This window comes from Symphalangus syndactylus, chromosome 14 (genome assembly GCF_028878055.3).
Source record: "Symphalangus syndactylus isolate Jambi chromosome 14, NHGRI_mSymSyn1-v2.1_pri, whole genome shotgun sequence".
Classification (NCBI taxonomy): Eukaryota; Metazoa; Chordata; class Mammalia; order Primates; family Hylobatidae; genus Symphalangus; species Symphalangus syndactylus.
The window spans coordinates 14,545,210-14,558,770 of NC_072436.2; the positions used below are offsets into that span (position 1 = coordinate 14,545,210).

The 13,561-nt window shown below is 46.7% G+C and overlaps 2 protein-coding genes across 6 annotated transcripts in view; both read left to right on the forward strand.

The window, feature by feature from the left end:
- The first annotated feature begins 6,537 nt into the window (after positions 1-6,537).
- On the forward strand, positions 6,538-6,963 carry LOC129462099 (large ribosomal subunit protein eL32-like). The gene has a single exon (XM_055241794.2). The coding sequence runs from the start codon at positions 6,556-6,558 to the stop codon at positions 6,961-6,963; it is 408 nt and encodes a 135-aa protein (XP_055097769.1). The 5' UTR covers positions 6,538-6,555.
- Positions 6,964-9,089: 2,126 nt separating this feature from the next.
- RPTOR (regulatory associated protein of MTOR complex 1) overlaps positions 9,090-13,561 on the forward strand; it is a 420,015-nt gene continuing 415,543 nt past the window's right edge. The window contains exon 1 of one of the 5 annotated variants that reach the window (XM_055241781.2): positions 9,090-10,120. In XM_055241781.2, the coding sequence (XP_055097756.1) occupies positions 9,959-10,120 (162 nt within the window). In that variant the 5' untranslated portion in view covers positions 9,090-9,958. The remainder of the gene's footprint in view (positions 10,121-13,561) is intronic. The other 4 variants (XM_055241783.2, XM_055241782.2, XM_055241784.2 and 1 more) reach the window with 4 other exon arrangements.

Below are 13,561 nucleotides of genomic sequence, written 5' to 3' on the forward strand. Positions count from 1 at the left end.
GCATGAGCCACCGCACCCAACAGATGATCTTTTATTTTCAAAATGTTTCAGAATAATGTTTTTTTTTTATGTCAAAGAATTTTTAAAAACATATATGTGGCAAAAAGAAAAGGAAAAAAGGAAATTCACAAAATCAGAATACTGATTCCTCTGCTTAACTTTTATTTTCTTCATTTTTGGGAACATTTTCCAATTTCCTCCAACAAGCATCTATTACTTTTTACTTTTAAAATTTAAAATAAAAATGGTCAAAGTATGACGTGATGCTGTTTAAAATGTCGAATGGTGTTTCTGGGATCATAATACCAGTGGGTCCCTGGCCTCCCCATTCCTGGTCCTGTGACCCTTGGTCTACATGTCTGGGCAGAGTGAGACCCTGTCTTTAAAATACATGTCAACATTTCTACACGTGTCTACAGTCTTTTTCTTCGCGTTTTAAAAACCAGGTTACAGCCCGAGCATGGTGGCTCACACCTGTAATCCCAGCACTTTGGGAGGCCGAGGCAGGTGTATTGTTTGAGCTCAGGAGTTCAAGACCAGCCTGGGCAACATGGTGAAACCCTGTCTCTACAAAATTAGCTGGGCATGGGCCAGGTGTGGTGGCTCATGCCTGTAATCCCAGCACTTTGGGAGGCTGAGGTGGGCGGATCACTTGAGGTCAGGAGTTTGAGACCAGCCTGGGCAACATGTAGAAACCCTGTCTCTACTAAAAATACAAAAATTAGCCAGGTGTGGTGGCGCACACCTGTAATCCTAGCTACTCGGGAGGGTGACACAGGAGAATTGCATGAACCTGGGAGGCGGAGGTTGCAGTAAACCAAGATTGCGCCACTGCACTCCAGCCTGGGCAACAAGAGCGAAACTCCATCTCAAAACAAAAAAAAACACAAACAAACGAACAAAAAAAGTAACTGTGCTACCGTATTATGACCACTACAGCCTCACTAGGTGATAGTAATTTATCAGCTCCATTGTAATCTTATGGGACCACTGTGCTACGTCTAGTCTACCTTTGACCAAAACTGTTCTGCAGCTCATGAGTGTTACTTACAACACCCTTATGAAATAGACACTATTGGTTTCCCAGTGTTACAGATGAAATGGGGCTGGGGTAAGTCCAGCTCCTCTCCCAGAGCCTCAGGGCAAGGAATTGACAGAGTGAAAACTGGAACGGAGGCCTGTGTGACTCCCAGCACAAGCAGGCGCTGGAGGGCCCCCGGCGGCCACTCGCAGGCTAATGGGCGCTCTTGCCCCATGCTGGGCACTGTGCCACACATTGTGAGGGTCTGGGCTCAGCATTAGGCGGCTGTGCTTGGAATCTTTGCCCAGACTTAGTCAATGGAGAGATCTTGAGAAAGTTATTTCATCTTTGTGTGTCTCAACTTCCTTGCTGATACAATGGATCTAGAACACAAGCTCTTCCCAGGGGTTATTAGGAGGTTTACAAGTATTCGTTCTCAGGAAAAAGGCTTGGCTCCCCATCAATACTCACTAAGTGTTAGGATTATCATATTTTACTTACAGGCATATTTCTCTAATCTCCCCTGTGAAAAGCAGAAGCAATGGTTGGGCTACCTTTGTCCCCTCAGGATCTACTGTTCAGCTGAGAGCTTGAGAATCACTGATGTTATGTAAATAGTACATAAAATAACAAGTGGGGAGTTTAAGAAGAGACAGTTGGTCACATTCTTTGTATTTTCATAGATTATTAAAATGAAGGGTTACAAAAATTCATTTTGCATATTATTATTATTATTGTTATCGAGACGGAGTTTCGCTCTTGTTGCCCAGGCTGGAGTGCAATGGCATGATCTTAGTTCACTGCAACCTCCGCTGCCTGGGTTCAAGCGATTCTCCTGTCTCAGCCTCCCGAGTAGCAGGGATTACGGGCGTATGCCACCACGCCTGGCTACTTTTTGTATTTTTAGTAGAGACGGGGTTTCATCACATTGGTCAGGCTGGTCTGGAACTCCTGACCTCAGGTGATCCGCTCACCTTGGCCTCCCAAAGTTCTGGGATTACAGGCATGAGCCACCGCGCCCATCCAGTTTGCATATTATTTATTGGATAATAAATTTTCTCAATATAGTCTCAATCATATAAGCTTTCCTCCCCCACCCCATTTTTCTTTTTTATCTTTTTTTTTTTTTTTTTTTTTGAGACAGTGTCTCACTCTTTCGCCCAGGCTGGAGTGCAGTGGCGCTGTCTCGGCTCACTGCGAGCTCTGCCTCCCGGGTTCACGGCATTCTCCTGCCTCAGCCTCCTGAGTAGCTGGGACTACAGGCGCCCGCCACTGTGCCCGGCTAATTTTTTGTATTTTTAGTGGAGACAGGGTTTCACCATGTTAGCCAGGATGGTCTCGATCTCCTGACCTCGTGATCTGCTCGCCCCGGCCTCCCAAAGTGCTGGGATTACAGGTGTGAGCCACTGCGCCGGCCCCATTTTTCTTTTTCTTTTTTATTCTTTTTTCAGATAGGGTCTCACTCTGTCGCTTAGGCTGGAGTGCAGTGGCGTGATCTCGGCTCATTGCAGTCTCCACCTCCTGTATTTAAGCGATTCTCAGGCCCCAGCCTCCCAAGCAGCTGGGATTACAGGCATGCACCACCACACCCGGCTAATTTTTTTGTATTTTTTAAATAGAGACGAGGTTTTGTCATGTTGGCCAGGCTGGTCTCCAACTCCCTACCTCAGGTGATCTGCCTGCCTCGGCCTCACAAAGTGCTGGGATTACAGGCATGAGCCACTGCACCCGGCCCCTTTTTTCTTTTTAAATCCGCCATGGGTACAGACCACATCTTTGTGATTCTACCTTTAGGATCTGGGGGAGGAAGGAAGGGACTCCCAATAATGGGATGTTTGGCCTCCAATGGACACTCTACCTTCATCCCTTCTCCACAAAGAATCCGTAGGGCCATGGACAGCAGCATCTGATGCCATAAAGCCTTGCAGATGGCTCCCCGAGTCCATCCAGACTCATCGGTCAGGGCGCCCAGGCTGGAAGTCTACCCAGCGGGGACTGGGCCTGGGCACCTGCTCTCCCAGCTGCTTTGCCCTTGTCTTGCTCCACATTCCAGGTGTCCCAGAGAGGCTCTTCACTGCCCTTCGCAAAACAGCCCAGGGTGGGAAGGAGAGGCTGGGGTGCAGGTCCCAGTTCCGTGATGGGCTCTCAGGCACTCCCTTCCCTGATGCATTTCCTTCTCGGCTCTGTCTTTGCCGGGTTTTCCTTGGCTGGCTTTTTAAGGCTGGGGCTATGCAAAAATCCTCACTTCTGAAGGAAGAAATGTGGACAGCAGGTGAAGTTTATTCAGTAAGAGGCACTTTCACCACAGTCCCTATGCTACCCAGGGACCCTTTTAAAAATGGGAATAACTTCTGCTAATCGATCTACATGCCTATTATATAAAAAAAATGAATAAAATAGAAAGGTGTGCTGTAGAAGGTGAAAATCACATGCATAAATACCACCATATTTTTAGACGGGTGGAGAGGGGAAGAACAGCCTTGCTGGGCTCCTGGCAGCCTCACATTCCCAGCTGAAGGTGATACTGCGGCCCTGTTACCTCCTTTTCCTTCCTCTTTTCACTTCACTGTCAACAAAGCATCTGACCTGCAGAGGGGAGTGGCTTGGGTTTTACTAAAAACAGAGTCATGATGCTCAGACAAAAGCAATGTTCTTCATGTCTATTTTGGTTTCCTTTAAGCTAAGCATAGATTTTTCTGGAAAGGACCGGAGCTGGCTGTTCTCTCTGCATGGAAAACAACAGCTCAGCGAAGCACCTGGTTTTCTCAAGTTCCCTGACCTCCAGCCTTGCTCCTGATACTTGATGACAAAACACATTCAATGCCCTTGATTGATTTAGCAGAGAAGCGGCAATGTTGCAGGATGGAACGCAGCCCATTCTGCCTGCAAATGGAATGCCTCGGCTGTGATGGTCTTCTGTTTTGGGAAAAGATTAGGTCGGTTGCAGTGGGTCAATGCTGAGCTCGGAGACTGAATATCCAGCCACCTTAGTTCTTCCTGGTAAGGGCTATTTATCTGAGCCATTTATACAACCCCCACCCCCATTTCCCCTGCATTTCTCCCTGCATTCACTCCTGCCTTCTGTCATATTTGCCCCCCACACTCAGGTTTTTATATTTGTCCTCTTGCTCACTTTGCTATATGTTTAATTGTTTGTCAAACAGTCCAAGTTTTAGGGCTAGAAGGAGTCATCTGGTCTACCTTTACTTTGTAGGACAAGGTGCCTCCACTCTGTTCAAGCACACCAAGGGTTATTCTGCATTTTTTTTTTTTTGAGACAAGAGTTTTGCTCGATTGCCCAGGCTGGAGTGCAGTGGTGCAATCTCAGCTCACTGCAGCCTCAAACTCCTGGGCTCAAGCCATCCTCCCACCTCAGCCTCCTGAGTGGTTGGTACTACAGACACATGTTACCATGACTGGCTAATTTAAACAATTTTTTATTGTTGAGGCCAGGTGTGGTGGCTTATGCCTATAATCCCAGCACTTTGGGAGGCTGAGGCAGGTGGATCACCTGAGATCAAGAGTTCAAGACCAGCCTGGCAACATGGTAAAACTCTGTCTCTACTAAAAATACAAAAATTAGCTGGGTGTGGTGGTGGGTGCCTATAATCCCAGCTACTTGGGAGGCTGAGGCTGGAGAATCACTTGAACCTGGGAGGCGGAGTTTGCAGTGAGCTGAGATCGCACCACTGCACTTCAGTCTGGGCAACAGAGCAAGACACCATCTCAAAAAAAAAGATTTTTTTTTTTTTGGTTGAGACAGGGTTTCCCAATGTTGCCTAGGCTAGTCTCAAACTCTTGGGCTCAAGCAAACCTCCCACCTTGGCCTCCCAAAGTGTGGGATTACAGGTGTGAGCCACTGCACATGGTCTGTTCCACTCTTTTTGGATCCTAGCTGGGCCTGGAAGCCCCTTCAGCCCCACATCTGCAGGCTGATGTTCACCACCAGCAGGAGGCTTTAGTGGCATGTGGTCTTACAAACACCTCTGTGTTCAAGCCTTGAATAAGTGACTGTAAAAGACTCATAGAGCAGGTTGTTGCCAACACCCTCCCCCACTTTCTTTTTTTATTTCTGTATTTTTTTTTTTAATTAAGATGGGGTCTTGGTCTACTGACTAGGCTGGAGTGCCGTGGTGCAATCATAGCTCACTGAAGCCTCAAATTCCTGGGCTCAAATTCCTGCTTCAGCCTCACAAGTAGCTGGGACCACAGGTATAAATATTAAATTTTTTTTTTTTTTGGTGGAGACAGGGTCTCACTATGTTGCCCAGGCTGGTCATGACCGTTTTCATAGCTTGAATCAAACCAGGTTTGTGTGTTTTCTGAGATTCCTAACATTTGTTTTTAAGATTGAAGTATTTTAGCTGGGGACACGGTGGCTCATGCCTGTAATCCCAGCACTTTGGGAGGCCAAGACGGGCGGATTGCCTGAGGTCAGGAGTTCAAGACCAGCCTGGCCAACATGGTGAAACCCCATCTCTACTAAAAATACAAAAATTAGCCAGGTGTGGTTGCGGGCACCTATAATCCCAGCTACTCGGGAGGTTGACGCAGGAGAATTGCTTGAACCCGGGAGGAGGTTGCAGATGGCGCCATTGCACTCCAGCCTGGGCGACAAGAGCAAGACTCTGTCTCAAAAAAAAAAAAAAAAGTATCTTATTTAGAGGCTCTGTGGACAATAGATGTCCTTGCTTGTGAAGAACTGGAGACATTGGAAATTGGAACTGCAGCCCCAAGTGGCCAGCCCACCACATGCCACAGTCATGGAATCACCCAGGTGAGACAAGTCAGCCCTTGAATTTCCAGCCTGCCATTACTCACAGATGCTCACTGCCTTTCAAAAACCTAGAGCCACTTCCAAATGCTTGGCTGGGACTTGAAGAGAATCACCCATGACATACTAGAACGAGGTTTCTTTTAAATGTCAAGATGCCATAAAATGATTCGAGCCCATCCTTGAACCTTCACGGTGAGAGCTGGGCAGTCACAAGCCCCTTTCTGGTCTTTACATGAATCACAGAATTTCAAACTGGAAAGATCCTTAGAAATTCGCCTTCTCCAAGTTCCTCATGTCACAGATGTGGAGACCGAAGGCAGAGGAGGGCAGAGGCTTTGCTGAAATCCGCAGGAAATGGCGGCAGGTTGGGGACCATAGGATGTGTGTGTGTCTTCCTCCTCAGTCCAGGACCGGGACCTCAAGTGGCCCCCTGGCTTGGGGTCACATCTGTTAAACAGTAGAGTGTGTGTTTTGTTCTGCTGTTTTGAGGAGAGGGTGAGTCTCTTTCTACTTTGTCAGACGGAAGTTTGGACATTTACTTCACAGTATTCATTCATTTGCCACAGATATTGATTGAGGGCCCAATATGGGACCTGAACTGAATCACTGCAGGAGACTTTAGAGTAAATATTTTCTAAGACCTCCAAGTCTGCCCGGCTGTGAACTGTCATCAGAGTGACCTGATTTAAGAATTCAGATTCTGGCTCTCTTCCTTGGCGCTGCCTATGGAGGTGGCAGCCATCTCCTCCTTGGCATCATGGCCACCCTCAGACTCCTTGTGAAGCCCAAGATCATCAAAAAGAGAACCAAGAAGATCAACTGGCACCAGTCAGACCGATGTGTCACGATTAAGCCTAACTGGTGGAAACCCAGAGGTATTGACAACAGGGTTGGTAGAAGGTTCGAGGGCCAGATCTTGATGCCCAACATTGGTTATGGGAGCAACAAAAAAACAAAGCACATGCTGCCCATTGGCTTCCGGAAGTTCATGGTCTACAACATCAAGGAGCTGGAAGTGCTGCTGATGTGCAACAACTCTCCCTGTGCTGAGATCGCTCACAGTGTTTCCTCCAGGAACCGTGAAGCCACCGTGGAAAGAGCTGCCCAGCTGGCCGTCAGAGTCACTGACCCCCATGCCAGGCTGCGCAGAGAAGAAAATGAGTAGACAGCTCATGTGCATGTTTTGTGTTTAAATAAAACTGTAAAACCTGCAAAAAAAATGCAGATTCTGAATCCCAGTTTCCCTGCTCCCTGATCTGGGGCTCTGGGGTGGAAGCTGGGCATCCTGATTTTTAGTTTCCTGGGCGATTCTGACCACCTGGTGGGTTTGGACTTCAACATGCTCACTGACACCTTCACTTAGAATTTCAGATAAGAAAAATGGATTTCCCAAGGTCACACACGTTCTAGGTGAGGAAACTGAGTCGCACACAGATTCAGTGGGCTTTCCCAGGTCACAGAGCTAGTTGGGGATGAATGGGTTTAGCGTTGCTGCTTTTCTGTAACTGTGACTTCCTGCAACAGCCGCTGGAATGTAGCTGTCTACAGCCACCGGAGGCGGGGAGCAAGGTGACAAGGCAGAGGACAGGAGTTATTTTGTTGCCTTCAGATGAGAACAGGGTCTTCCTAAGACCCTGCATCCCTGAAGCCTCTGCTGGTGATTGTGAGGATAGTCTCTGCCAACACAGAGGGTGCCCTGAGTTTCAATAGGAGAATTGGCTCCGTGGGATGTAATAACCAAACGAATGTGCGGAATGACAATGATTTAATCCTAGAGCCTTTATTAAAGGCTTGCTTTGTGCTGGGTGAGAAAGGTCTGGGATTGTAATCTTCATTCTCATTTTGAAAGGAACACAAATGCCATCAAGATTTCGATATGGATGGCCACATGTGTCTAAGCCCAGGAAAACCATCCTGAGAGATCAAGAGCATCTTGGTCAGGCTGGTCTTGAACTCCTGACCTCATGATCCACCCACCTCAGCCTCCCAAAGTGCTAGGATTACAGGTGTGCACCACCACTCTTGGCCTCGTTTATTTATTTATTTTTGAGACGGAGTCTCACTCTGTCACCCAGGCTGGAGTGCAGTGGTGTAATCTCGGCTCACTGCAACCTCTGCCTCCCAGGTTCCAGCCATTCTCCTGCCTCAGCCTCCCGAGCAACTGAGACTACAGATGCATGCCACCACGCCCAGCTAATTTTTGTATTTTTATTAGAGACGGGGTTTCACCATGTTGGCCAGGCTGGTCTCGAACTCCTGAACTCGTGATCCACCCTCCTCGGCTTCCCAAAGGGCTAGGATTATAGGCGTGAGCCACGGTGCTCGGCCTACATTTGGTTTTATAGTCCACCTTACACAGTTCTCTATACATTGTAAATGAGCCAAATTTCCTGAATTGAAAAAGAGAAAGTCACACAAGAGGCTTGCCTCCACGCACAGAAATGTAGTTTTAGATGTCTGCACGTGAAGCTATATCAAAATAAGAATAAACTACTACTACCAAGAAATGGGAAAAAGAATTTAAAAAGGATAAACTGCTCAGAAAACGAAACAGATTAAACAAAAAATTGTATTCGATGAAATTTTTTTCATCAAATCTTGCTTCAGACTCTTCTCTTCTTTTGTTGCTTCAGACTCTTCTTCATCTGAAGAGTCTTGCTCTGTCTCCCAGGCTGGAGTGCAGTGGCATGATCTCGGCTCACTGCAACCTCCGCCTCCTGGATTCAAGCGATTCTCCTGCCTCAGCCTCCCGAGTAGCTGGGATTACAGGCGTGCGCCACCACGCCCAGCTAGTTTGTGTATTTTTAGTAGAGACGGGGTTTCACCATGTTGGCCAGGCTGATCTCGATCCCTTGACCTCGTGATCTGCCCGCCTCGGCCTCCCAAAGTGCTGGGATTACAGGCGTGAGCCACTGCGCCCGGCCTTTCACTTGGTTCTCTATGAAAAAATTAAAGAGAAAATCTGATTGACGCTGGAGAATACTACACTCCAAAAAAAAGTACTATATTTTCTAATATTATCAGTGTTTTTTAATATTTTCTAATATTATCAGTGAAGCTTTTGCCGCTTTTTCAAAATCTGGAAGAAACAAGGTGGTTGCTTCCTTTAATTTCAGGAGCATGTAACTTCATTTATAATAACAATGTTTTTGAAAAAATAAATTAAACCGACAGTTTCATTTGTAGGATTGACTTTAATAACACGCCTCTACTGAACAAATGGCGATTAACTGGGGAAAACGGAATTATGGTAACCGAGGTAACGAGGTCGGGGACTCCTTTTCCTTCGCTGCATGCTGGGTGGCGCGGCGAGAACGCTCTGAGGAGGTTTGGTCTGTCGGCCACGCCGTAGGCCGCGGTGCATTCTGGGTCCTGGCAATATGGCGTCCTCCTTGATGTGCTGATGAGATGAGTTTCACTGTAGCTCCAAACCAGAGGGCAAAGCTCCCCTGACCCAATAAGCCCACATTGTCCGTTTCCTCCGTGGTTCCGTGTCGCCCGTTTCTCAGGACTCGTTCTCAGGCAGGAGAGAGCCTCGGGGCTGAAGGCCAGGACCAGCCAGGCCGCGCGGACCTGAGGTTGAGGAACCGGGTGCGGGCGAGCACGATGGGCCGGTTCTGGCTTTGGGTGCAGCAGCTCAGACGAGTGCGGGACCCGCAGGGCTGAGAGTGGCTGGAGGAGACCCAGGGCCCTTTGAACCCGATCCCTTGGCCGGAGACCTCAGCCCAGTCGGCCCAGTGGGCGAACCGGCACCAAGAGCGGCCTGCCTGTCCTCGGAACAGCTGAGGCATTGGAGGCCGAGAGCAGGGTCATCGTGAGGCCTGAAGTCTCTTACGCTTTTGGCAGCTCCCCTCGCAGCCCCTCTGGAAACGTACAGCCTCAGGAGCAGCCAGTGGCTTGGGACCTGGGGTGGTGTGTGTCTGCGGAGCTTCTTGGGTTGCCCCATTTCCTAGCGGCCCCCACCTGCCCACTTCCCGCTCAGAGTTAGAGATAAGGATCTCAGACTTTTTGCCTGAGTAAGGGTCTCCGCACTCTATCCATTTGGTTTTCGATTTCCCGTTTTTGTTTCTTATTTCACCAATTCTGGTACACGCTAGTTTTTAAGGCTGGAGGTTCTCGAGCGCTTGCTGCCAAGAACTCCCCCACCCCCTCCCCCACTGATGGAGTCCGAAATGCTGCAATCGCCTCTTCTGGGCCTGGGGGAGGAAGATGAGGCTGATCTTACAGACTGGAACCTACCTTTGGCTTTTATGAAAAAGAGGCACTGTGAGAAAATTGAAGGCTCCAAATCCTTAGCTCAGAGCTGGAGGATGAAGGATCGGGTAAGTGGATTCCGAAGGCACCCCTTGAACTTGGTAGTTTCTCCAACAAAGAAAGTTTACAGCCCGAAAAGTGTCCTTGGGAAAGCGCCGACGTTTCCCCCCAGCCACACGTTGTAAGTCAACTAGAAAGCAAAAGCCATTTCAGACTGCAGTTTTTGGTTGAAAATGGAAAAGGCCGTATCGGTTAGTCGTTACTCACTGGGTAGTGTTAATTCAATTCCAACTAAGTTCTAATTCAGATAATAAAAGTTAAGCAAATTTGAAGATACAGCATTGCGAGTATTTACATGCACTTTGGCATACTACTTAGTCCTGTTAACACTTAGAGGAAGGACAACGTGCGATATAATGCTTATACCCACATGATTAGTCTACTTTTTAAAATATCCAAGCTGGGTGAAGTGCAGAAGTCTGATATGCTATGCTAGGAAACGAGATTACTGGAAAATGTTCAACTAGTAACACATTAGTGCAAAGTTATTTTAAAGTTACAGTGAACTTCATTCTGGTCTTCTAAACAATTTCTCTTGAAGCTAGACTTTCCTCCTTTTACGTAGTGTCCTGTTACTGTAACTTGGAGACAGGATTTCTTTAATCGTGAGTTAGGATATGAGGCGTTGAGACTTGGGTGCAGGTTTTAGGGTGTCCACATGGTGTTGGAGTGTGGAGAGTGACTCACAAGCAGCTGGTAGGAAAGAAAACAGCCGAATTTTGTTGAATTTGTCCTTCATAAAACACCATCTATTTCCTGGTCTCAAAAGCAAAAGAGTGGTACCGCTTCTCATCTATGCACACTTATAATTTGTCTTTTTGTAAGTTATTTTCTCCCTCCAGGCTGCTTTTATTTGTACGTTTCAGTGGTATGAAAGAGGAAGTTGGTGTTACAATGTTTGATTTCCTCTAGTCTTATGTATATGTTTATGGAATATTATTGTTTTTTAGTATATGATGTTGAATATATATAAGATTACACTTCTGGGCTAGGCGCGGTGGCTCATGCCTGTAATCCCAGCACTTTGGGAGGCCGAGGCGGGCGGATCACCTGAGGTCAGGAGTTTGAGACCAGCCCGGCCAACATGGTGAAACCCTGTCTCTACTAAAAATACAAAAATTAGCCGGGCTTGGTGGCAGGTGCCTGTAATCCCAGCTACTTGAGAAGCTGAGGCTGGAGAATCGCTTGAACCTGGGAGGCAGAGGGTGCAGTGAGCCGAGATCGCGCCATTGCACTCCAGCCCAGGAGACAGACTGAGACTCTGTCTCAAAAATAAATAAATAAATAAATAAAACTTCTGGTGACTCTAGTCAGTCAGTCAGTAGTAACGAGTACTTTAGTTACTGATTTGGCTTACTTCTAAACGGTTAGGAAAATTTGTTTCATCCAAAAGCAGTTAAAGGAGTTAAATAAGTTAGTCATTGGGGGAGTTTGTATAAATTCTATCTTAGGATATCTTTAGTACTAATTATATAGTTAAAAGCTTTTGTGGTTGCTATACATATATGAAAAGACTTTTTTTAAAAATTCTGTGTGGAGGGCAGTTTTTTTTTTGTTCTTATGAAATGTGGTTCCCTCTGCTGTCCTAAATCTATGTTCCGACTCTTTGAAACTGATTAATGAGTGTATGTTTGACCTTTTAATTAAAACATTAATTTGTGAATGATCAACATTCCCTAATAACCTTTTCACAGGTTGTTAAGAGAAACAAAAGTTCTGTGACTCTTAGTGACTACTGAGATTGCTGCTTAGAAAGGAGCTGGGGAGAAAGTTTGCTGTATCATGTTTTTCAGTGGAGAAAATCAGCAGCTAACATCTTCAGTTGAGTTTGTGGGAGTTTGGAATCTTGTCATCTCTCCCCTCAGGTCAGACCTTGAGGGACTGTATCACACACCCTATAGGACAGAAGTTGCAAACTCAAATGATACTAATAGTGGGAAGGTAGCATAAGAGAATGAAACAGGCCACATTTAAGAAGAATAATAGCATAGGTTCAAAGATAAAGATAAATGGCAGCTGACATTTGACACAGTGTGTGTGACAGTTTCTGGAGGGTGAGAACAGGGGCTCCCTGATGCCATAACTGAAGGGGCAACTGGGCCTTGGCCAGGCCTCTCTGTCTTTGAGAAGCCAGCAAACTTTTTTTTTTTAATGTGAATATTCGTACTGATTCAGATATATTACCAGACACATTGTAGTCCAACACTGCAGACTGCAGGCTGAACAAACCCCATTTGTGGAGTGTTTTTCTGTTTCTTTCTTTTTTTTTTTTTTTTTGAGACAGGGTCTTGCTCTGTCATCCAGGCTGGAGTACAGTGGTGAGATCACACGGCTCACTGCAGCCTCGACCTGCTGGGCCCAAGTGATCCTCCCACCTCAGCCTCCCCAGTAGCTGAGACTATAAGTGTGCGCCACTATGCCTGGGGTTGGGGAGTCTCACTATGTTGCCCAGGCTGGTCTTGAACTCCTGGGCTCAAGCAATCCTCCTGCCTTGGCCTCCAAAAATGCTAGGATTACAGGCGTGAGCCAACATGCTCAGCCTGGGGTGTTTTGTTTTGTTTTGTTTTTTTTTTTTTGAGATGGAGTTTTGTTCTTGTTGCCCAGGCTGGAGTGCAGTGGTGTGGTCTTGGCTCACTGCAACCTCCGCCTCCCAGGATCAAGCTATTCTCCTGCCTCAGCCTCCCAAGTAGCTGGGGTTACAGGCACCCGGCTAATTTTTTTGTATTTTTAGTAGAGATGGGGTGTCACCATGTTGGCCAGGCTGGTCTTGAACTCCTAACCTCAGGTCATCCACCAGCCTCAGCCTCCCAAAGTGCTGGGATTACAGGTGTGAGCCACAGCGCTTGGCCCTGGGGTGTTTTTTGATCAGTGCGTTACCTACGTAAGAATCTCTGTTACCCAGGCCTCCAGGCCACACTGTCCCACTGTGCTGGAGGTGGCCTCCAGTCTGGTGGAGCAGCATGTTTGTAAAGTGAAATGTGTGTGTGTGGTTGTTCTGTGCTAGGAGCTACATCAACTACTTCCTGGTGGCCATTGACTGTCCTAAATGCAAGCTGAGATTTTGCTTCTTCTTGTGATTAATGTGCAATTCCATACACTTTTATTTTATACGTATATTAATGATTACTTACTGACATCCTATTTAGTAGCCTTGCTACAGATTCCTAAAATTGACATCTTTACCAAAGTTGACTGACTGATGACTCCCAAGAAGTTTTTTTTGCCACTCAACACTCGACATCCTTCCAGAGCTACAGCCCATGTCCGCTCTCAGTTGGGATTCCTACCATCTTTGTTTTGAATCAGTCTTGGTTTTCAAATGCCACTTTTACCACATTTTAATTTCTAAGTTACTGTTAGTTTAAAATTATTATTGTTAGTTTGTTGTTTGGTTAATTCTAGTATGTATAGTGAATGAGGCATACATGTATCCATAGTGTTTTTAGTTT